The 26,152-nt window shown below is 37.1% G+C and overlaps 1 protein-coding gene across 6 annotated transcripts in view; it reads right to left on the reverse strand.

Moving 5' to 3' along the window:
• TLE1 (TLE family member 1, transcriptional corepressor) overlaps positions 1 to 26,152 on the reverse strand; it is a 70,576-nt gene that overhangs the window by 28,208 nt on the left and 16,216 nt on the right. For 3 of the 6 annotated variants that reach the window (XM_048930927.1, XM_048930932.1, XM_048930933.1), the window contains 4 exons: positions 21,616 to 21,678; positions 20,559 to 20,663; positions 4,024 to 4,228; positions 3,261 to 3,277 (listed from right to left, as the gene is read on the reverse strand). In XM_048930927.1, coding sequence (XP_048786884.1) covers positions 3,261 to 3,277; positions 4,024 to 4,228; positions 20,559 to 20,663; positions 21,616 to 21,678 — 390 coding nt within the window. The remainder of the gene's footprint in view (positions 1 to 3,260; positions 3,278 to 4,023; positions 4,229 to 20,558; positions 20,664 to 21,615; positions 21,679 to 26,152) is intronic. The other 3 variants (XM_048930931.1, XM_048930930.1, XM_048930929.1) reach the window with 3 other exon arrangements.

Genomic DNA, 26,152 nt, shown 5'->3' on the forward strand with positions numbered 1-26,152 from the left:
ACTGACACAACAGTACACTTGACAAGATTTGCATCTCCTACTCGGAAAGTATGAGAATAGTGGGAAGACAAGTGTAATGAACACCTGAAATGACTTTGAAAATGTTGCTACTATATTAGCCAGAGAGAACTGGACAAAGTTCTTCTACATTGATGTATCCAAAAAATTTATTCAACTTCAGCTGCAAAACTTGCTCGCTTTGCTTCATTTCATTAACTGCATGCAGATAGTGTCAAAACTGTAGGAAAGCCTGCATTTCTGTAATAACATAACCCAAGCTTGGACAGTTAGAGATGCATCAGCCAAAATCCTCTAGCCATTACTAATGTAGTTTCATACTTTTATTCTGATCATTTTAGCACATTGTCTTTGAAGTGAAAGCATAACTTTTTTTAAAAAAACATAGCAAAAGTATAGGTCCAGGTGAATTTACACTACGTATTAGGACAAAATTCTTTACCATGAGGGTGAGACACTGGAGAGACTACCCAGTGAGGTTGTGAATTCCCCTTCCCTGGAAGCATTCAAGGCCAGGCTGGATGGGACTTTGAGCAATCTGGTCTAGAGGGAGGTGTCCCTGCCTATAGCATGGGGGTTGGAACTAAGTGATCTTAAAGGTCCCTTCCAACAAAAAACATTCTATGATTCTGTGCAGAATGGACACAGATCAAGGTCAACAAAAATGTAGTTGCTACACCTTTGCATCTTAAGTTACATTCATTTATGAATATCAATATTATGAAGCATTGCTAGACATGCAATATGTACAAATTACTGACTGCAAATTTGCCTGAAGAGACTTTAGAAAAAAAGCAAAAAACAAACAATAAGATGGCATAATATGATGTAACTCAAAGTTTTGCTTTAAACTGTTGGGTTGTTTTTTTTTTTTTGCTTTTTAAGACATCAACCAAGCTATAAGTAGCTATCTTTCAAAATTCCACATCTAAAGCTATCAGCCTCTACTGATGATACTGCAAGGCTGCACCAGCAATATTCAATGGCAATAATGCTGCATTATTACAATATAATACAATCATTGTGGTTGCTTTAGGTAACCAGCAGTACAGATTTTTGCTTCTTCTATGAAGGAAGCAAGCCCTCCTCATTACTTTTGACGGCAGCATGAGCACTTAACATGCAATTCCCCAAAAAATCAAATTCATCTCATCTTGAGATGAACCAGATGTTATGTAGTAATCAGCAAAATAAGTGCCCACTGCTCAGATGGAATGAGACATAATTAAGCAGACTGGTGAGCTTTGTGATCAATTTTACATTACCCTCAGGATATATTTTAAATAACAAACAAATCCATTAAAGATAAGACAATTAGAAAAGCTCAAAGATCAAATCATTTCCAATTGACCAATTTATCCACAAGTTTGAATGCCACTGTTGCTTCATCTTTCATTTTCTGTTACATCAATATTCTAAGGCAACACTGCATTTAAACAATTTTAGACTCAGGTTTAAGTTGACCTGTAATCAGCTATTTCAATTAATTATAAAGGAGTCTACATTGGGACCAAGAAGAAGGGAAAGGCACAATAGCACAATAACTTGAACTCAACGTATCTGTATTTATAGATTTTATGAAAAAAAAAACCAAAAAACTTTAGGTTGTTTACTGGTCAGTTAGTACTAACAGAATGAAAAAATAGCCAGTTACCATACAGTCAATAACCAATAACCAATCATAAATTACACAGACGCACTAGAAGTAACTGGAGTAAGAGTTTTATGTTCTGTAAATAAAAGTCACACACAGACTAAACTAAGCAATTGATATGGCAAACCTCCAGAAAAGAAAATTTAATTTTGAAAGTTCGTTCAAAGGCAAGATCTATTCTAAGCTACATGTTATATTTTGAGTCTGAATTTCACAACATTGTGGAATATCAAATTTTTGAACACAAAAACACTTGGCACTTTTGCAACTGAAGAGAAACAGGAAGAGAAGGGGTATAGGAACACCCTGAACTATCCTTTTAAAGATGCTACTTAGTGAAATCTTATAGCATACTATATATGATCATGTACATGGAGAAGGCTGGGGAGAGCAAGAAGAAGAACCAGCATAACCACCAAGCCAAATGTCAAAGCCACTGTATCTCCTAACTGTATATGCACATTCTCACATGCTCACAGACAAACACACACACACACTGCAAACCTCCTTCCTCATTTCCTAAGAAAGACATTGAGAATCCCACTCTTGCCTAGTATCGCTCAAAGAAATACACCCTCATAGATCCAAGGTTTCAGGAAAACACAGCTTGAAATTAGTTCCACAGTTAAACTGGCAAAGACTTTTAACTTCTGTAACTCAATAGCTACAGAAGCTGAAAACAACTGTCTCAAAATACATGCAGGGAGCTTTTGGTAAAGCAATTGTCATATCCTTCTATTAAAATACAAGCAAGCAAGAAGAAAACCAACTAACCCACAAACCAAAATCAAACAGAAAACAAAACAAAGACCAAACAATAAAATCAGGAGTTTAGTACCATAAACTTATTTGTTAATTTATAACTGTTTCTTTTTTCTTCTAATTGAGAAGAAAAAACAAAGAGAACTCAAATTCACCTATGGCATCAACAAGCAGAGCTAGCTTTGTTACTCAGTGTGAAAGCTGCATGTGGCCATCTCCAGCAGATTAACAGATTAGTATAGCAATAATCATTCAAGACATAACCATTTAAAAAGCTGTTACAATTATGATATTTGGCTGATTTTTTCTTTTTAAAGATTCTCTTAGGCAAACTGTACTGCAGTTTGTATCTAAAAGAAAAAAAAAAAGTACTGTCAGGAAAGCACAAATTAAGCAGTAAAGGAGTCTGTCCAGATTCAATTAAATAAAATGCTAAGGCCAAACACAGTCATAACAATGATTTACCACCTGTTCTGCAACTCTATTCCTGAAAATCCTAGAGTAAACATCTTAACTCTGAATCAATGTTATAAACTAAGTTGCAGTAAAAGGTCTGTTTGATTTGTAAGCATATCTTTTTTTTTAATAAACAAAATTAAGATCAAGTATCCCCGAAATCATTCTGCTCAGAAACCTGATTCCTATAATCGTCTTATCAAAACACTCAACACAACGTTCTGCATAAACCAAGAGATATTTTAATTGTAGACAAATAAGCCCAGTACCGTGAAAATGACAAAAAGGAAGACAAGACAGACAAACAATACAACTTCTGATCATTACTTAATGTAGAAGTGGAAACTTTAGCAGGAGTGTTGGTACTTACTGTGCCTGGCTCTCTGTCTGCTCCCGTAGTAACCAAGAAATGCACAGACATGCCCGTTCAGACACAGAGGCAAGAACAGAAATAAAAAAGGGGGGAAAACAAATTAGAACACAAGCCACGAACAGTTTTAAAATGGCTTTTATTTATATGAGTCATTGCACATTCCTAATACAGTGATCTCCTGAAAATTACAGTATTTTGTAAACAAGATTTACAGTTTAACCATACACAAAGCCTAGTTTTATTTCATGACATAATAAATTATTTTCTTTTCAAAAATTAGTCAAGTGCAATTTTGCCCAATATTTAATCGCACACTAGAATTTAAGCCTATCAAACTAAAGTAACAGATGCAATTACCTAAATCTTTTGTTTGAACACATTCACTTCAAAATTGAAATTCTCATTCCTCCCTACTATCCCACCCACCCACTTAACGACATTACTTGCTTTAAAAAATTACCCATTTATGCAGTTTAACAGTTTTCCACAATATGGTGCAGGCCACTGGTGTTACACTAAACATTTACCAGAATGTCAAAATGCCCCGCAAACTACAGAGCACATGACACCTAGTGATCCCCATTTAAAATATTGAAAATTTCCAAGCTGAATTTTGCTTCACTGGTATATATGCAGACATTTTTAAGTTTGCCAGAAGTTAGTTGTTATTCTATAAAACTCAATTTCTTTAGAGATGCACATAATTCGCAGCAATGCTCAAATCTGACAGCGTCCTAATCAGGTCTGCCATGCCTCTCACCTCTGTGGTGCTCTGCATCGTGATGCTTCTTGTCATCTTTTATTGCCAAGTGAGATTGACCACCCAAAGCACTAGAAAGGGCAAGGAGGCCAGCACTGCTTCCAAGTGGAGGGATTCCTGAAGGCTGAAGTCCTGATGGATGTGGTGTTAGAGGCACTGGAGGTCCATGGCCATGGGAGAGATGTTGAGCCTGCAACTGCTGCTGCTGTTCCCAGTGGCATCATCATCCCCAGAAGAATAATGTGATTTGGGAAGGAGAAGGGAGAATAGATTTGGTTAGTTATTGAGAACCAACAGTGGATTTTTATTATTATTTAATCTAGGTTCTCCTGTTTGTCCCAGCACACTAGAGACTGCACTACATCATGCTGTCTGTGGACACTTGTGATCATATTCCACAAAGCAAAGAAGGCTAGCTGAATATCTGCTATAGAGTCTGAGAAAAACATTAGACTACCAGAAGTCACTTTGTTTTGGACAGCCACTTTTTGTCATAATATCACCAGTAACAAAGATCAGCAGCAGAATCTGCAGAATTCCAAAGAAGGCTTCACTACCTTTCCCTTTCTATAGGGAGGCATAGCAGTGGCTTAGGAAAAAAAAAAATTCACTGACAAAATCCAAGCCATGCCGTGCTCCTCAAGTGTGAAAAAAGGAACTTTATATTTCTTGTAGCTATATCTATATTTTTTTTTTCTAGCTAAGCTTGTGAAGAAAACTGTTAACAAACATTATGCTTTAGAATAAATTTTGAGTTTAAAATCCAGGTATTCCAAATAACATTAATAAGATAATGGAAATTCCAAAGCAAACATGGTACTAATGAATTAAAATCTATTCCAAACTCAGATAGCAATATGAGTACAAAAGAGTGGATGTAAAACCCAGTAGCCAAACTGGCAACGTGAACTTTAAGCAATTTTGGGAACAAATTCCCTAAAATGGAATATCTTAGTATTTACTCAATGTGGGAAAATTATGTTATGGTTCTACTAACGTTTTCCAAGACCAGCAAACCATTTAACTTTGTCCAAATTGCTCAGCACAGATTCATTCAGAAACTTAGGTTTCAAAACCACCTTTAGCTTAGTCATAGCTCCCCTTTAGTTTGCTACAGGAAAAGAGAAATTCTTCCTATTTCTTGCTTTCTTGGGCCTGGACACATGAACAAAAGACAACAAATCTTTCTCCTTTAACCATATTCCACCATTCCTCTGCTGAAAGTAAACAGCATAAAAGTAGCCAAAGAAAATTTCTCCGCTCATTGGATGAAACAGATGTCATACAAGCAAGTATCTGAACAGGATGTCTTAGCTAGGCATGAGAGACTGATCTACTGAATGCCATCAATCCTAGTAAGAGCAGCTAACACTGTTACAGTTCTGCTGTAAGGTACTATAAACTCACTTGGAATAGAGGTAAAATAAAACTCACAGTACTTCACAAATTATTCCAAAATACCCAGTCCAAAAAAATCTAAAATATATTCTTCCATAGGTTCCAAGACTTTATGATAAACCATTGACATAACATCTGCATAATAACTACCTACAGAAGAATGTAATTACTATTCAGATGGGTGTACTCCATGCTTTCATTTCTCACACCACTCTCCTAACACATGCCATGAGCTTTTTAAGAATGTCTGTAGACATCAACAGATGAAATTGCAGAACTCTGGACTAAACTTGAAATGCTTTCACTTCTCTGTTGTCCCCAACTGCAAATCAGCCATCATTTACTTGTTTTTGATACATGGTATAAATCCCAGAAAAATACCACAATACCCTCAGGCTATTCAACAAAGCCATGATTTTATGAATGTTTTGTCTTCTCACACAAGAATTTCACAAATTCCTCCTCAAACACAGCGTAAAAGGCTTAATTAGCCTTTGCAGGAACGCATACATTCTCATCACTATTCTTTCCAACCCTCACATAACTTTCAAAGGCAAGAGACAAGACTTATTTTTTTAAATATTTTTAAGAACCTAAAAAGTAACATTTTGAAGGATGTATTTAGAGTTATTTTTATTTGAAACATTTACTACCTCCTACAAAATAAAGTAGTGAAACATAATTGCTTCTTCTTCAGAAGTATTCATAAAGAGCACAGAAAGTCTGACAGAAATGCAATCTAGTTTATTTTTTTCATCCAGGCTCCAAGGAAAAAGATAACTTATCCTCCCAGACTGTATCAGTAAATTCCAGAACAATTCCTCAAATCAGGGGACAACCTGATCTTTTGCAAGGTTTTGAAGCAGATCATCTTGAAGGAAATCACACACCATGTGCAGAACAACAGGAGGATCAGGGCTAGCCATCATGGTTTCATGAAAGGCAGTTCCTGCTTGACCAACCTGATCTTCTATGATCGAATGATCTGACAGGTGGATGATGCAAAGGCTGCAGACGTAATCTACCAAGAATTTAGCAAAGTTACCAACACTGTCTCCCACATCATTCCCCTGGAGAAGCTGGTAGGACAGATACACTTTTTGCTGAGTAAAGAACTGTCCAGGCTCCACAAGTGATGGTGAATGCAGTCACATCTAGAGGTCAGCAGTGAGGCCTGTCCTGTTCAATATCTTTATTGATGACCTTGATGAGGGCACTGTGTGTGCCCTCAGTAGGTTTGCAGACAACACTAAGGTGGGAGGAATCACTGACCTTCAGAGGGGTAAGAGAGTCCTACTGAGAGATCAGGACAGGCAGGGTCACAGGGCTGAAATCAGTGTGATAAAGTTCAACAAGACCAAGTTCCAGGTCTTGCACTTGGGCCACAACAACCCCATGCAACGCTACAGGCTTGAGGCAGAGTGGCTGGAAGACTGCGTAGAGGAAATGGACCTAGGGGCAGCAGTCAACATTCAGCTGAACATGAGCTAGCAGCGTGTCCAGATGGCCAACAAGGCCAATGGCCAATCAGAAATAGAGTTGCCAGCAGTAGCAGGTTAGTGATCATCCCTTTGTATTCAGCACTTGTGAGGCTGCACCTTCAGCACTGTGATCACTTTTGGGCCCCTGGCTATAAGAAAGACACTGAGGCCCCGAATGTGTTCAGAGAAAGGCAGTAAAGCTGGTGAGGGGTCTGGAGCAGAGGCCTTATGAGGAACAGCTGAGGGAACTGGGATTATTTAGTTCTGGAGAAGGGGAAGCTCAGGGATGACTATACCCCTCTCTACAACTACCTGAAGGGAGGCTGTGGGGAGCCTAAGGGTCAGCCTCTTCTCCCAGGTAACTAGAGGGAATGGCCCCAAGTGGCACCAGGAGAGATTTGGGTTGGACATTAGGAAATACTTCTCCAAGAGCGTGGTCTGGCACTGGAATGGACTGAACAGGGTGGTGGTAGAGTTAGTGACCCTGGAGGTGGTCAAGAAATGTTTAGATGTTGTATTGAGGGATATAATTTAGTGAGAAATATTGGTGGTAGGAGGACAGTTGGATGGAATGGCCTTGGAGTTCTTTCCCAATCTTGATGACTCTGTGATTCTTTAAGATGATTCTTTGAGATGGTACTTAATTCATTTACCTCATCTATGACCACCTAAACCATGTGGACATTTTCCCTTTAAGCCATGCAACACACATGCATCCACAGTACTGTAATACATTCATAGCCTTGGTCTTGTCCTATTATACTAGTTTACCTAGCTGTGGGATGAAATTGGCTAAGAACAGGAAGTGATTTCTCTCCCTCTAAACAGTTTCATGGAGAGAAATCACCTCCTTTCTTCAAAAGCGAGCTCAAACTAGCATCTTTCACGGAGTGAGCATGAAAAAAAATCAAAACAGGGAAATGAAGTTAAATTATTTCCATTCTTGTCCCTATGGCTTCAAGAAGATTCCCTTTTTTCTTACCTCTCTTGCCCAGTTTAATTAGCAAACAAGTAAATCCACACAATTACAGGAAGCATTGCTTGATGTCTTTAGAAACCAGACTGCTAGGGACATGTTATCTGCAATTACCCCAGCTCTGCTTTGTAGCCTACTCACATCCAATGTATTTTGAAAACCCTAGAAATGAGGAACAGATTAATTTATTCTAATAAAGTCCTTGAAGCTGAAAATATGTGACAAAAATGGCAACAACTGCTTTCTCTGATAGTACTGCATATGTTAGCCAGGAAGCAATGCTCTATTTAACGTGTAGAGCAGAATATGAAAGCTCCAACGGGAAAATGCATCTCTGTGCCACACAACACCTTAATGCTTTCCAAAATGGTTACTGAGGGCAACAGTGGAAAGTGGTCTGCAAAGATGCTGAAATGCCCAACACTGAACAGACTGAAGACTGGAAATTTGATCATGGTCTTTAATATCAGTGGTGTAGATTGGGTTTAATGTTTATTAACCGAGAGCCACTGAAGCTTAAGATTGATGTATACGATTTATGTTTTATATCCTATTTACAATAGGCTCCAAAGTTCTTCCTAACACACAGATAAAGATGACCCTTTCCAGAAACTCTTGCCCTATTATTTTCTTATTTATACATCTTTAATTGTTAAGAGTATATTGCACTCTTTCTAGGAGGGGAAAATCTGCACATAAAGAGAAAAACTAAAGACTGGGGAGATGCATAACAGTAGCGCTCACCAGATGTATTTAGTAGTTAGGCATTTGCCACTGTAGATACTAGAAACAATTATGTTATGCATATAATGACTTTCCTGTCACTTCAAAGACACTAATGCCTGCTCTGTCACCTTTTAAGAGCTTAGTAGCAGTGAGATATAAAACTGAAGAACTTGGCAGCAGTACCATGGTCCACTAGGCATGTTCATTAGCACTTAATTAAAAACTAGACACCTGCCATAAGAAATGTGCTCAAAGAAGGATGAGTAACAGGTCTGTCTTACTACCAATTATTATCATTACTTGCAGAGTAAGGGCTGTGTCCAGCTTCAGAGGGATATGGGAAGCAGAGAAGAGGGCAGTGATGCATACCTAAGTAACTGCACTGAGATAATTAGCCAGAGCATTGATTTTAAGAGCATCAATAGTTCACTCAGCATTTTGTTGCAAAAGCAGAAGTTCTTTATATTTTCAAAGGGAGGAAAGAAATATACATTCAGCTGAATTAGATTTTATTACCTCTTTTTTTTTTCCTACTAACCCCCAACCAGACTGTGAAGACCCCAAAATTAATATGGGGAAAACACAGCCCTTGCTTCTCCAAGCAAGGACTTCCTAGCAATCCTAAAAGTTCTTTATGTCCAACATTCTAGTTTTAGCTATAATGAGCTCTTTAACCACAATTAATTTTCAGTCTCTATTGCAAGCTTCCAGCAGCAGTTAGAGTAAGTCTTTGTTCATGCATAGAAAATCTACATCACAGCAAGACACCTCTTTTTGGCTCCTTGTCTATTAACATTGACCATGAGGTCCTACAATCCTCCATGTAAACGCAAACCAGCAGTGGAAAAAGGCTATATGTGGTTCCAAAGTATAACAGATGATTCTTCCAGTGCCTTTCTGAAATATCATTTGAGAGTAGAGCTCTAGAAATCCTTATCAGCACCCGTTCTGCAAATACTATCAACAGATCCCCTCCCACCCCCCCAGACACCTGTTGAGCGCAAGAGTGATTCAGAGATCCAAAATGCAGGGGGAGCTAATTCACGTCAATTTCTGTAGAGCACAATTAACATAACTTTGTTGAAATCAAGCAAGGAGACAGATACATAAGAAAAACTTTTTTTAAAAAAAGTTACTGCGTTCATTTGCATTTCCATATTCTCTCCCTTCCCAAAGGAATATCTTCAAGTTTTTCATTTGCGTGATCAGGCAGAAGGAGGTGAGAATCAGTATCAGATGTTTACGGCCAAAGAACACGAGTGCCAGTGCTAAAACACAAACAGCCAGCTACAGCCAGCTGACAACACAACAATCTTTTCTCTCACGTTAAAAAAAAAAAAATTCCTAGGAACAGTGCTGTAATTGTAACCTTTCAAAAAATGGAAACAACATAAGATTATGCTCCTGTCAGATCCAGTATACTACCTCACTTTGAAAAAAAAACAAACCAACCAGAAAACAGAAAACACCACATCATTCACATTAACAACAGCCTAACCTATAAGAGTACTCTCATTTGACAGCCTAACCCATCAATTCATTACTTGCATTTATATTAGTTGCTTTAGAAGAGCGAATAGGTGTGAACATTTTGAATGATGACAAAACTTTCCTTTAAGAATACACCCACATTCTTCCCTACAAAAATGAGGAGACTAATACATAATCATATTCAGACAAGACCGTTCAGCATGGATTGCTTACTTATTGTTCTATTTTCTAACTTTACTTCAGTAATGGTGTGTTTCCACTTCTCTGCTTTCAGATGCTTCATTTTCCTTAATATTATCAACTATTAGACAAACTGATTACAAGATGTGTTAACAGTTTCTTTAAGTTCTTGGTGTCATTAAAGTTGAAAAGACCACTAGGACTACCTAAGATCAGCTGCTTAGCCAACACCACCATGCCCTCTAAAATCCATGTTCCTCAGTGGAACACCTACACTTCTCTTGAAAATCTCCAGGGACAGTGGACCCCAACACATCTCCAGGTAGCCTCTTTCGAAGTCTTATCAATCTGAGAAGAATTTTTTACCTAATATCCAATCTGAAGATCAACAAGAGGAAATAAAAAGTCCTGCATCTGGCAGGACTGAGGAACTGCCACAAACACACGTACATACTGGAAACCACGCAGCTTAAAAGCAGCTCTGCAGAAAAAGTCTCAGGGGTTCTGGTAGACACTACACTGAACATATCCATCAGCGTGCTCTTGATATGGAGAAGGTTAATGATAACCCTGTCTGTACTAGGCAAAGTATAATCAGCAGGTCCAGGGAAGTAACACTTGCCTTCTTCTCAGGACTGGTAATGACAAAATTGTAGTGCTGTATCCAGTTCTGGGCTCCCTTCGCAATGCAAAAGGAGTCTGGATCTACTGCAAAAGTCCAATGAAAGGTCATGAAGATTACAAAGATGACTATCCTAGAGAAAAGGCTCAGGAGGATCTCACCAAGATGTCCAATTCCTCTTCTAAAAGTTCTGACTTAATTTTGACAGATAGGAAGCTATCAAACAAACTTGAAAATGCCTGCTACAGCATCTCTGGCCTCTGAGCCAAGAATGGAATCTTCGTAAGTTTGTACAACTATCTGAAAACTATCCATTATGTAAACAAGTCACACTGACTAGGGTAAGGGAAGAAAAGGTTTCCTCACACAAAGAAAGCATCTTCAGCAAGCCTTTTCCATCTATATATAACATGAAATGTCACTTTGTTACAGAGACTTAAGTCCACAGAAGGACAGATTGGCAAAACATATGCAAAAACATTTCAGACAAAATTTGTGTGACAGTGACATAACTATTTTAAAACCAGACTGTTTCATGGGAAAAGAAATCTTTTTTCTTTTTCATGCTTACTACAGAAAATGCCTAGATAATGTCTGAGTATTACCACTCATCTTCAACTCCATTCTAAAAATCAAACATTTTACTGAGTAGAGGATAGATGTCAGAAAGCAAATATCAAAAAGTACAAAAGAAGATGAGTAATCAAGTTTCTTTCTTTGTTGCTATTTTTATTACAGGAATTTGTTTTAAACTGTCAGACTTCTGAACAGAATAGTCTCAGAAAATTTTCACAGTTCTTAGTTCCACTTTTTCAGATACCTCAAAGGATACTAATAAATCTCAACTGTACATCTTACCAAGTTTTTTGAAACAGTACAGGCTGTACAAATTGCCTCACACAGAACAAAAAATGCAAGATATACTGGCATAAAGGTTGCTCCCCCCCAACACTCTCCACAATTCCCCCCCCCCACACACACAAATTAACTTCATCTAAGATAACTGAAGTAAGGCTGAGAAGTTATATTTCACTGCTCTGCTGATAGAGAAACTTCAAGCACACTAATAAAGTCAGACTTTCTGCCACCTTTATCTATATATAAAACCCAGAGAAAAGCAGATACAAAATAGCATGTAAAAAGCACTCAAGTACTGTAAAAAAATATTAAGTATACGATTTTGTGTTATTTCTGTTTTCCTTTCTTAAATCCTTGTCCACCCTATGACCAGACTCCCTCTTTCTTTGGTGTTATATCCTTCCTTTTCAGGATTCCTTTTCATCTCTCTGCTATGGGATCCTCCTTGAAAAATCATCTCTCTTCTTCTCTTTGTTCTTGGGAAATTTTAAATAGGAAAAGCAAGATTGATTTCAAATGATTCAGGAAGAAAAACAAACCAAACATGTTTCATGCACCGGTGCTCTAACTACAATTTTACACCAATGCATACCTACACCACTGTAAAATATACTTGTTCTACAGATTTGTACTGCACAGTTTTGCCATGAAATACTGAACATGGTCAACTCTAGAGCCTGTTTCTTCTTCCTTTTGTGTAGAGATCAAAATACATCCTTTAATCTCCCTAATGTAAAGAAAGTTAACAAGCATAACTCCCCATATGCTTCCTCTGTAAGGTTAAAAGTTATTTTTTTATCAAAAGGAAGAAAAAAAGTACTTGCAGTCAAAAAGCTGTCATACCAACTTCTCTGAAGCAATAATACATATCTGTTGATTAGCAGTGTATTTCAGAAGAAAAACTATTCCATGGAAAAATTAAAACACCCACGAGAAGACAGATCCTCACTTGGGGCAAACAAACCATGCATGTATATAGCTTATCTCTAAAGAATTGGAAAAATGGAACTGGGAAAGCAATTCTCAATAGCAGCCAGAGTAGTTACCTTGAAACCTGAACTTAAGTAGCAAAACTCTAAATTCAGTTGTCCACTAAAATAACTGAAAGACTTTTTGAGAGTTCCTAAAGACCATTAACAGGTATGAAATGTGTATTCCAGTAAATGTCTTATAATACGTTCTGTATTTCATGAAGAATTCAGTTTTTTTTAAATAAGGAAAATGACATCTCATCACAAGAAAGGCTTGGCTTGCTATCAATTCAAGTATTGTAGTCATTACCAGCCTATCTACAAGTACACACAGAGTACTCCTGTGAAATCACAAGATCCCATTTCTAAAACAGTAGTTAGCTCCATAAGAACAGACAAACAGCTTTTCAGTGCTCTGCAATATAATGCAAATAGAAAACAAAAAAAAAATTTAGAAGGCCAGCTTGTTAACTATTAATTTGTTCCCACATCACTGTTACAGATCAGACACACAGACTGAAAAGGAGGAAGTGGTACTTTATCTTTTCCTTAGCTCTATGCTGATCAACAACTTTAATATTTGCTGTGCTTTTCAGTCTCACTTTTAACAGCTAGCCTTCTCTGCCCTTCCTTCTAGCATTTTAGAGAACAAGTCAAACACCGGAATTAAAAAGATGCAGAGATATTACACTTCAGGGCTCTTCAAAAAGATTACTTTTAGAATGACAGATGTGGGTGGACCCACCCAAATGGATTTGTTACCACACCCAGAGAAAAGTCAGCTGTTTTTGTAAAATATCAATTAGCTATTTAAGAAAAATTCTGTGATAATTATAAATTGCATAATTTTTAACATCCCATTGAGAGGGAATAAGTATATAGCCCTGCCAGAATGACTAACACTTTCACAAGAGCAAACCTGCATTAGTAGCCTAGCTATTCTTGGGAGCTGCTGTAGCTTGTTCCACACTGGGAGGGCTCTCCAGTGAGGACACAGAATCCTGCCAGCAGATGGAATTCTTCCAGTTCAGCAGCATCTTCTCTCCAGGGTGCATTAGCACTCCATTGGTGCAGCTGCATCCATACAAGGGCTTTCGAGAACAGAAGAGGTTCTCAATACTGCTTTCATGGAGGAGGGAAGTAAACAAGCCCAGAACTCCTCTCATAACAAGTACAGACCCACAGAAGCACTGTTAATGCTTCTATCCAGCAAAATAGCAAGATCAGAAAAATGAAGCTCTTTTGCTACCTAGCATAACCTTATATGTACAGGCATACACACACATTATTTTAAATATTTGTGTATGCAATTACGTACTTATAAAATTATAGAAGTTCCTGTGTATATTTATTATATGTAAGCTTTTCCAGTGATAGCAATTCTTCTGAAAATGTTTATTAAGAAGAGTCTGGAATAATAACAGATCCTATCTTAAGAGTTTTATAACAAAAGCTAGAGATGAGCCACAGAAGATCAAGTTCTAAAGACCCCTGCACTAACAATGACACGTTTCACCATTAGGTCAAAATTGCAAAAGTGAAGTTAGTACTAGAGAAAAAAGAACACATCAATGGATGAATCAGAAGTTTTTACAAGGACTGTTCTGAAAATAATGCCTCTTATTTTATTATGTTGGTCCATTATGTGATAGGTGAATGTTGGTTGCATGGCAGTAGAGGCTGAGCATTCCCACCAATATTCCATTACATTTTGTTGTTATACAAGAGATGGCAGCAGAGGGGCAGTCTAACAAAGTGGCATCAGGTAAGAAAGTGTGTACAAAGCAAAGGTATGTCACTGAATCCCTCCGTGGAGAAAAAAAAAAATGGCACCCACTGACATTCAGCGATACTTGCTGAACATTTGTGGAGACTGAGCAGTGGATGTGAACATAGTAAGGTGATGAGTGGTACATTTCAGCAGTGGCAACAGTGACATGAAAGACAAGCTATGCTCCACATGGCCATGCACACTTCTACAAGCACAGCATGCAGGCTCTTAGCTCTGCATTTTTGCCAATAATGTGTAATGGTGATGGCTATGTTGAAAAACTGTTTTTTGTAGCTGAGAATTTGCTCTGTCAAATACTGTTACTGTGCTCTTTACATCTGTTGTAATTTCCATGGAAATAAACAGGAGGCACTACTTTCAGAGAGATCTACTAGAGGGCTGATGCCACAGGGTAGCATGGGCTAGAAGAACAGAGGAAGAGTATAAGAAAGAAAAGTCTCTGTGGAGGAAGACATGTCTTCAAATGTCTTTGACCTGTCAATTCTGAAGGAAAGCAACAAATTCAAAATAGCATTTAAAAAAAAAAAAAACCACAGAAAATAACCTTAAATCTCTACCTTTTGATCCAGATAAGACATCGGCTGTTTTCCTGAAACAAGTTATTTTCTTCTCACTGCTGTCAGCATTAAGACAGGCTTTTCTTCTTTTTAAATCAGACAAGTACATATTTCTTGTTATGAAGACTCACATGCAAACCTTAAGACTCTTGAATGAAGCTGTCAACACACTGCTTCTGGCTTAAAGAAACTGCCAACATTTTTTTTTTTTTTTTTCCTGGGGGCAACCCACTATAGTAATAGTTCCCACTATTACTCACTTTCTAACCCCAAATCTATGTATTTGCATTTTTAATTACCAGTAGCATGCCACTGCCATCCAAATACATTTGCATGCTCCTGCTATTACAATGGCAAAAAACAACCAATTCAAGCACACACCAATTTGAAAATGACTTTAGTACTACTCACTGTGAGTTTTTATTACTGAGACATGAGTATAACAAAGCATTTCTTTTTCTTCCTTGCTCTTTTATTCTTCAGAAATTTAAATCTTGCTGAGGACAAAAATAGTAATCTAAACAGAAATTTACTTTTGGAAGTTAAAATCCAAAGTTCAGTATAGTTCTTTAAGTGACATATCACCTGTTTGTCCCAGATACTAGCAACTACAAACATGTTTCAGAGACACCAAAGAAAAGTTTCTTAGTCATAAGGCTACCACATTCATGTTCATTTCACTTTTCCAACCCATGCACAAGCTTCCTGGAAATTCCCTACATCCGCTATCAGTCACCTCAGAAAACATTTCAAAGCACTACTACTGCTAATCCTTGCTTTTGCTGTCTCAGTGTTACTAAATGTTTTTTGATTTAAAAGCTACGGTTAACTAGCACCTTTAATAAAAGTACGGAACATTCCCAGTAAATTAAACATTACAGAAGACAGCAGCTCTGATAACTGAAGAGTTAGTAATCAATGGAGTTACCAGATATAAAGAATCCTGAAAACTCTTTAGCATTCTGATGACATACAGCAAATTGCTATAATGAGCCATAACTTTGCCACATTTTCAGTAGTTCCTAAGGTTATCCTAACCATCCATGCTAATCCCTCATTCAAGAGCAAAATCAAGTGTTCCCTTCTTCTCCAGTCAGTCCTCCTCAAGATCCCTACCTCTACTGTCAGCATCTTTCTTCTTAGTGAGTTGGTGTTTAATACTTAAGTGCTGAGATTCTTGAAGACAGAATATATGTGTACAGTTTCCTGCTCATACTGCCTTTGCCTCTGTCAATCACTCGGTTTTATTTTGCTTCAAAGTCTCCCCAGAACAGAACTTTTCCCCTCTGACTTCACCTATTACAATAGCATTTGCTTCTCCTTCTCCTAAGAACTACATCCTTAGTTCTTTTTAGATCTGTAGGCTTCATTCACTCATTTCTCTCTCCAACTCCAAAGTAGTCGAACTTACAGCCCTCTATCATTCAGTATACAACCTCAAGATCTCATTTTATTTAATTTAAAGCAACTAGACAGTTTCCCCTCCCCTTGAGGCATAATGCAAATCATGGCTGAGGAGGATCTAAAGTAATGCTACAGCTGCTTAGTTCTTCCCTTGCACTAAGTTCTGCATTCATTTCTGCTCTAGTCTGTATTTCTATTTTATAATGAAACATACAGCCTAGTTATTTATAGGCTTTCTAAGGATTAACTACACACTCATAAGAATAAACCCTCAAGAGGTTAACCTCATCCTCTTAAGCTTCACACACTACAATCCCAGAGATAGCTGGCAACCACAGCCAAGAGGGGAAAAAATAATCCTGCATCTTGCTAATCCTTTAGCCAATCACCACATGCAACAGTGGAGGGACCTCTAAGAGACCTATAACTCAATCAGTCTCAAGAGCACTGTCAGTCCAGAAGGTATTCATTTCACAGAACCATTAGCAACCCACCTCAAAACTTAAAAGACAGTGCATCTAAAATGCAATGATAAAAAAATATTCCAGCTTCTTGCTTATATTTCTCATTTCAGATATTTGCATAATATTCTACTTTGAAATTGTTCCAGTTAATTTTAAAGCAGAAAAATCTAAAACATTTGCATTGTTTACATCTAGGTAGACAGATCAATTATAACCATCTTTTACCCTTCCCAGTATGAACCTTTCCAGGATATCTGTGAAAAAAATCCCTTTGAGTTAAACCACGATTACCTATAAACTCCTCCATATTATGATCTGTATTCTTCCTTAACCCTTCTTGCAACTACAGCAGTTACAGGTGTACCTTGAATCTAAAGTGGTTTTGTGTTGTGCTGTTGTGCTACTGTTTTTCTTCCCCCTTCCCCCCCGCCTTGTTATTCTACTACCTAGTAAACCTGCTACTTTTTTCAACTTTAAATACAACAAATATTAAACAGCATGATTTACAAACAAACAAACAAGGTTTTTTGTTGTTTTTGTTTGTGGGTCTTTTTTTTTTTTTTTTAAGTTATACTACTATACAGCTAGCTGGAAAGTTAAGCCTTCAAGCACATGCAGGAAAAGCATAAGGCCAAAGATATAACCATTTAGACCAAAATATAATTCCCACAAAAACCCAGAGGTTTAGCACTCGTAAGCTAATCAAGATCAACTGTATTACTCTTTTTCTAATGTGTCAATATTTTGTTTCTATTTTTTATTTAGATATATCCTTAACATATATCCATACACTGACTCAAAAATCCATACATCCTATATCCATACACTGACTCAAAAATGTGACTTCTGACTTTGCAAATTCTCCAAAAGGAATCTGACCAGTCCATGAGGAAAACAGTCCCTAACCTAGTTTGTCCACTAATAGGATTCTATTTTTTTCAACTAGAAAGGCATTTATAAAATAAAGATGGTTTGAAAAAAAAAAATTAAGAAAACATTCCCACTAATTAAAGACTTTGCTATCTTCTAGAATTCAGAGCACAGCAGCAACAAGAACTGTTTTTTGCTCTAATTTAGGCAAGCTAACTGGGAAACTCTTGAATTGCTTCGTACCAGAAAACAGTGACCTTTTAAGACATAAATGAAGAAGGAAAAAAGTTAAACACCAACAAAAATGCAAATTTTATCTAGTCAGGAGAAATTATCCAAGTGGACAGCAGCTACAGAAGTTCAGCACTCTTTCTATTCTAAAAATTGACTATACACAACTATCCTCAGTAGTATAATCCTAGAGGGCACGCAATCTTCTTCTGTTACAGAATGCTACAGCCTATTTGCATTCTAAAAGAAGTTCCATGATCTTTCATGCTCATAATAGACGTCTAAACCGTTAAATTACTATTTCTTTTCTCATCTTGAAAGACATTGCACTTTAACAGCATGGCCCTTCCATTGTTCTTTACACTAAGTCAGGTCCCTAAACAATACTGACAGCTGCTATCAGACCAGGCCATGCTTACTTCCAGCGCAGCTGCCTTGTGTAGAAATAGACAGGCCTCTGATGTCTCCTCCCCTCTGGGGAGAGGGCTTGACACACTGCGTGCTCAGTGAGGGAGACCAAAGGTCCACTGAATTGTCAACCCAATTTTATGCTATTTGGATTTTTCAGGATGCACACAGCCCCTTTCAAACAAAATCAAGCATATGTCAAAAGCATGAAACTTATTCTGCAGCACAAGATAATTACTGACCACATAAGCCTATGAAAGATCATTGTGACACACAACTAATTTTAGTAAAATACATAGGCATACATAGACACAGCCAAAGACACCGTACCCAATGTGATCATTTCCTTACTCAGTTTTGGGCTGATATGGCATCACCTAGAAGTCTTTCAGAAGACACAGTGAAGTGTTTACTCTGATGAATCCCAGTCTATTTAAAAGTGAAAAAGCTGGGGCTTCTACTCCTATTAATTGTGTATGGTACTTGAAGATCACTATTGCTTTAAAAACACTATTTCATGCAGACTTAAGAAGAGGTGAATGACATCATCAAGATATAAGATTTGGTTTGGCTAGGCAGCACTACCTTAAGCTCAGTAGAATTGTTTTTAAATATGCTTTTAATGCACACTTCCATTTACTGCATATAATATTCTTTAAAAGTAGCTCATTAAAAAGAGCTTTCAATTCAATTTTCATTGTAAAGAACTCATTTCAAAAAAAATGCAAGAAAGTACAGTTCTCTAATCTTTGCTAATCAAATACCACAGATGTACATGTGCTCTATGAATACCTGATTTGATCTTTAAAATAAAGTAATTCATTACACAAGCAAATAACAGAGGACATTGTGACAAATACAGATGTAATTGCGACGGTTTTTAGAATGTGATCAGCAAACCAACTAAGTAACAGTCAAATTTTATATGAAGGTGAAAAAAACAGCTCAGATTTGAAAGGTAGGGGTATGTTTATGCAAAGCTAATCCGTCAAGTGTAATAAAGCAGCTTGAATAAAATTTAAGCTGAAAATCCACTGAAGCTCCCCATTTCAGGGAGGAAAAGCTATTAAGAGGAAATGAAGGTCACCCTCCCAGTTTATTTCACCTAATTGACTGCCAATAGCTTACCACAGACAAACCGACTGCAGATCTGCAATTGAGAAACTGATGAAAGGAGAGTTTTCAAGCTGAGGCTCATTCTTTTAATCCTCCCTTGCTCTTATTTTTTTTTCCATCTCCAGTTGGGATGTAATTTTAAGCACAGATGGATTAACTGGTTCCATTGTCTGTAGACGTCACTGGACTATGGCACTGTTAATCCATACAGCAGCATGTCTAATTATCATTACAAAGTGTCTGAGGGAACCATAAAGACCAGCAGGGCATCTTCTCACAAGCAATTAACATAAATTGATAAATGAGTAATTTGAATCTGCTCAAGGCGCACACATATGAATAAAATCAGAAAGGACGGCTTCTTGTTTCCGCTACTTCTTTCACTTAGTCTGGAAGGACAGAAAACATGAGAAATATTCTAGACTTAGTGGGGGGGAAATGAACTCATGCAGTGGAAGGAATGTATGGTTCAGAAAGTTCATTAATGCAAAACAAATGACTTGTGATTGACAATCAGTCACAGGCAAGTAGCATTAACTTATTTCAGAATATTTAGAAGCACAAACTTGGTGAAAGGCTTTTAGAGCCCTGCGTCAGTCAATTAATACTACTTCAAAAGCAAGTGAAGTTTCTTTTCAGTAGCTTGCTAATTTAAAATTTATGAAAGACTCGCAAGAAGGCAAAAGAAAGATGAATGAATAGTTGTACAGGCTGTAAGGACTAAATGAATGAGGCAAAGGTAACTACCTCAACTGACATACAACTCTTACAAATAAACAAGCAACTGTCCTAATCACTGCATTTCTTGCAGCAGAAGTTGTTCCACACAGCAATCTAAGCAAAATATTAACTTTATCCCTACTAAAATCTGTGCAAGAAAATCAAACATACTTGTGCAACACTGAGCATCAAAACAGTGTTAGATGTCAAAACATTAGGCTTATTTTAAAAACAGTAAAGAAATAATATATGAAAGCAAGTTATACACACTGTAGGAGGTAGACCTGGAAGGCCACGTACCCCGATGATGGCATTCAGTTCAGCCATGGTCACTTGTTTGGCACGTTCTACAGCTTGAGCCACTTGCTGCTGATGCTATTAAAAGAAGAAAGGGTATAAGGAGGAATTTGTGCACCAAATAAAACCAGGAACAAAAATATCTGAACAAGCAGTTTCTTTGGAGAAGCTGAAGCTATTTGCAAGATACATCTTATGCAGATAAAAAGGGAACAGTACTCCATTTCTCATCCTTTCCATCAAAAGCAAATGACAGCCCTGAATGTAGCCAATTCATCTCTCCCCCAGTGCCACCTTCAAAATTGATTATTCATTTTTCAAAAAATTGATGTTTAATAGGGTTAGCAGGACAATAACGTCATCTTCATACTAGAAGTAATTTCAACATTTATATACTGTGTCAACACAGCAAAACCTACAGAAATCTTAAACGTGAAGAATAAATGCTTCACTGAATCCTAATATGAACTGCAAATACTCTGTAAACTGTAGAGTTTAAAAAGGCATACCCAAAATAACACCCTTCAACACATAGCAGCAGCAGTTGACTACAATATGCTACAATCACAGTCATTCAGAACAGATGCAGGTATGTAACCTTAAAAAGCATTTTGCATTTAACTACTCAGTTTTTACACTAGATTTTGATACAAATGATGTAGACAATGAGCGTACGTATTTTCACTGGATGAACATTTGACAACTGAATATCAAATAAGTAATCACCAGAATCAGAAATGAAAGCATTTTGTTGCATTGTTGTTGATTTTTTTTATTATTATTATTTAAAAAAAAAAAAAACAAAACACACATACTTCCCCTCTCCTCTGGGAATGAAAAAGGCTGAGCCATTGTCAGTAGTTTGAACTCAGATCTGTTAAACCAAATTAGCAGGGGGTTTGCACACTTCAGCTATAACAGATGTTCCTTGCACTTGTGCATTGTGATAAAATTAACATCTTAAAACTAGCTAATTTGCAAACAGAAAAGCAACATAATTGCACTTTAACAGCTGAACAGTTTTACTTACTTCCTGAGACAAAAATGGGATGACTTGTGCACAAATTGTATTCAATCTCTTGGCGATTTCTGTCTATGGAGGAAAAATAAGCATTTTGATTAAAATCGTGTTTTCTGCTAGTTCCCACATATCAGGTACCATACAGGATCGTATTAGGTTAACACTGTGGAGTAAAAAACATAGCAATCCATGTCTTCATGCCAGTACAAATACTAATAGTTAATATTTAAGCCTAAATGAAGACAGAGATATAGTTAACTACTCTGGGACATCTGCTCTGTCTAAAGCACCTAATCTGTATACACATTTAGGCACAAATCTGATCCTTGTACGTAGCTAATTAACAAGTACAGCATTTTTGAAAAACATTAAGTCCACAATAAGGCCTTTTAAAACTAAGATTTATTGTTACTCAAATTACCAAACAGCCTAACATGGAGGTGACAGGCATGCAAGAAGAATGTTTCTTTCATGATCAATTTTTTTCTGCCAATTACAAGGCAATCTTAGTTTTGCTGACAGAAAGAAAACTACAGGAATACAAAACACTAGAAGAGAACCAATGAAGAGTGGGTAAGAAAGACAAAGGCTTCTAAAACATACTTACTAAGACAGAATTAAAGTAAGGACATCGGGGGGAAAAGAAAAAGGTAGTCAGTAACAATAAATCAGTGAAACCACAAGTAGCAGGAGAACAATAAACCGATGTAGGAACAGCCCTGTGCTAAGAGCAGCACAGAACCACTCTAACTAGTTACTATCACTAAGATATATACAGTTTTCCTTACTTTTCTGTTGTGTTTTAGGATATAAACAGAAAATCACTGCTGAGAATTGTCGGCCAAATTACATGCCAAAACCTGAACAAAGAGAAACTCAAGCGAGTCAGATGAAAACATTGCTAACTTATCTGCTGAGCCTTTGCCCCAAGCCTTCCCATCACCCCAGATTTCTTACAAAAAACACTGAGATGTGCTGATGCTTACACATCAGACAATCAGTAATTAGAAAACAAAAGCCCCACAGTGCTTCTGTGTCTCAAGAAACATGTAACTTGAGGTCTAAGTGCAACAGACAAGCTTTAACACCTCTTTTCCCATCAGACTTCTAAAACTCCTCTCTCTGATGTAAGTTGAAGTATTCCACTTGACCTACGTCAGTTATTGGCAGGTCCACATGCCCCGTGGATCTCCTGAACACTTCAGAGATCATTTCTTTCTAGGTAAAGTGGCTTCCTCATGCATGGGCAATGAACAAACAGCCACTTTCCAGCAACCCCTTCTGTCCCCCACAACAATGCAAATAGGTCTCTAACAGAAATATCCATCTTCTTACACAGAACTAAACAACAAGCAGCTTTGGTCCATTTCTGTTTTGTTTGGTCTATGAGCATAAACTATGAATCATTCCATTCACTGGTAACAGATAACTACCACCAAAAATAATATAAAGGAGTTATCGGCATGTCCAAGCTATCAACAGATCTGTTGGTACCTAAGTTCTCTTAAAGAAAAAAAAGACATGTATGATGACTGTGACAATTTGCTATTAAAAGGCTTAAAGAACACAGATAGTAAGCAATGAAAAGACTGCCACTTAACAGCCTTACTGTTTGAGAGGTGGTTCATTTCCAATAAGCTAGCCCTAGACCAACAGGATTAGCTTTGTTTTCAGAAGCTAAAGTGAATTGCAGCAGGTTTTAAGTGTGAAAATAAAAATTACAGAAGCAATTTGGTTTATCCTAAAAATTTGTTTTAGACTGCATGACCCACACAAAAGAGTCTCTCTATTTCATAATTTTGAAAAGTAACCTTATTGTCGCTGTGAAAAGTCTATTTTGATAACAGTCTAGAAAGCACGCAAGTCATACATTATTGGATTTTCTCACAAGTTCCCAAGCATCTGAGCTTCACTGTGACGGTGTAAATACAGAACTACACACTAACACAACAGCACATAACATCACGTGCTAGTTACCAGTCCCAAGAAACAACAGTTATACTTTTGAAATTATTTCTTTTCTCTAATAATCCTATCAAAAAGGATCAAAAAAGCCTGGAAGAGAAAAAAGGCATATAATTCATCTGAATTATGCACAAGACACAGAAAGGATGAGACACACTTGCCTCTGTTCTGCATTGTAATATTCATCAGAGATTGTCTGCTTATTGAAAAATTAGTGTTGAACCCAGAAAGAGGTGCAGCCTTTCCTCAGTTAATCTTGTTTTAAATTGATTGTGTCAGTACTACAAATAACTAACTGAAAAGTGGCACTGAAATAAAGTACCTTTCTGAACCACAGAACGGCTTGTGTTGGAAGGAACATCAGAGATCATCTAGCTCCAAGCTCCTGCCTTGGGCAAGGTTGCCAACCACTAGATCAGATTAACCACAAACCCAACAAGACCAGCCTTGAATGCTTTCAGGGATGAGGCATCCACAGCTTCTCTGGGCAACCAGTTCCAGTGCCTCACACACCATCTGAAGGGAAAAATTTCTTCCTAACACCTTCTGAAGCAAGGCAACATCACATATAAAAGCATCTCCTATTCATCCACAGTTGTGGGTAAATTTAGGCATACAAATCATAAACAAGTGCTTGTTTAAAGATGTGCTGCTACTGCTACAAGAGCCAGGTAATAGGCATTCACTCTGGAAGAAAACTAAAATTCTCTATTCTGCACCTCATAACTAAAATCTGCTTGTTTTTAAAAGGCAGTCTGCATACTGGCACTCTTTCCCACACACAATTAAATAAAGTACTTAAAATTATTTATTTACTAGCAGATCTCTATAACTTCTTTCTTTAAAAAGAAAAAAAAAAAATCAAATAACTAGTAAAAAGTACTTACTGATGTTTTTAAAATATCTTTGTTCTATAATGAGTTACTTAACTAGGTATTACAGCACAATTCACTTAATCTTCATTATCAAGAACTGCAAGAGGTTTTTTTCAGCATTGAGAAAAAGAAAATTCCATACATTTAAATACAAATCAGGTTGTTAAAAATGAACTTTCAGCATCCAAGACCAAATAAATTTGAATAGGTGTATTTTTATACATATATAGATAGATACACACTCCCAAAAAACTTCTTTGAATGAGTCAGTCAGGAGAGAACATAAGTAATTGGTGACACTAAGGCAAGCTATAGTTTTCTAAATTAGGGCTCATACACTTAACAGTTTAAAAATACTTATCAGTTACTTTCTTTCAGAGGTTTCACAGTATAACATGCCTATTATCTAATTGCTGATCTTGAGTCACATAGAACAGACCGAGGAATGAGTAAACAAAGAAAATTCTGCAGAAAGTCGCATGGAGCAGAGACAAATATGTCTAATTGCATATGTTCTTCAGCTCTTTGGTAAAGCAGACTGCAGAAACCTGAATCTCTCATGAAAGCCCTCCTAGCTCGACAGCAGCTCTTAGCAAAGCAACTGAAGAGCCCTTAATTGTTTGTGTCCTTAATGCAGTACCTCTTGAACACATTCACTTTTAATAGAGGGCTCGAGTGTGAGACCTATCAAAGAATGACCAAACTACATCATTGAGTGGTTCTTGCTGTAGCAATGATTGTCTTTTGATTTATTTGCAAATGACAAGCTTGTCAGACCTCTGACTGAAATGCCACCCTCCCTTCTAAAGTATCATTAAAAATTAACATGAAGGAAATCAGCTCCATTTTGTAAATTAGGTTGAGCCTTATTTTTGGCTTTACTCGTCCAATTTTTTGCCTTCATTCCATATCATTAAGGACTCATTAAGGTCAAAACATTTGTTGACCCTACACTGCCAAACTCAAGTGTCCATACTTAGATGTGTCACTTGCTAAAATGAATTCCTAACATAATGACATAGAACCAAGCAGCCAGGCTAGTAACTAAATATAATATTCACTTAAGTATCAAAGTGTTTTCCTCTACAGCAGTCTACTTCAGATCATTTAATGTTTTGACACCCTGTACATCACAAAGCACCATGTAATATCTCATACTTAACACAATTTTCTTAAGCAAATACAGATTTTTGCACTGGTATGGGAAGAAGCAAGAACCCTATTTCTACTCAGATTTCTCACTACACATAACACATTTCATCATTCATAAAAGAAGCCCTAGCCAGTAAGAGTCAGCACTCTCATTTCTAACTGAAAAAAATGCAACTTCCACCTCTGGAAAATTAGTTTATCATTGATGAGATTCAGAGTTTCCAACAACAGCTGTGGTTTTGCTCCAGTCAGCGCCTCCCATATTTGTCACAGCAAGGACTAGCTATAGCAACTAGAGTAAACTAAAGCAGAAATTAAACCTTAGAAGACATTATTGTGACAATCAGCTGTATTATGACAATTGTTGCTTTATTAGTTTTGAGACTGCACAAAGCTGTCCAGGTCTACCATTACCAAACAATGCTAAGTCAGAATAGTCCACAGAAGCTCATTTTTTCTCTTTCAGATTGCATTTTCTGTAACCAAAAGTTAGATTGGTGTTTGAAGTACTCTATCACCATTTCTTAAGTTCAAGAAATTCTGTTCAAGTTCTG

Source organism: Lagopus muta, chromosome Z (genome assembly GCF_023343835.1).
Source record: "Lagopus muta isolate bLagMut1 chromosome Z, bLagMut1 primary, whole genome shotgun sequence".
Taxonomy (NCBI): domain Eukaryota; kingdom Metazoa; phylum Chordata; class Aves; order Galliformes; family Phasianidae; genus Lagopus; species Lagopus muta.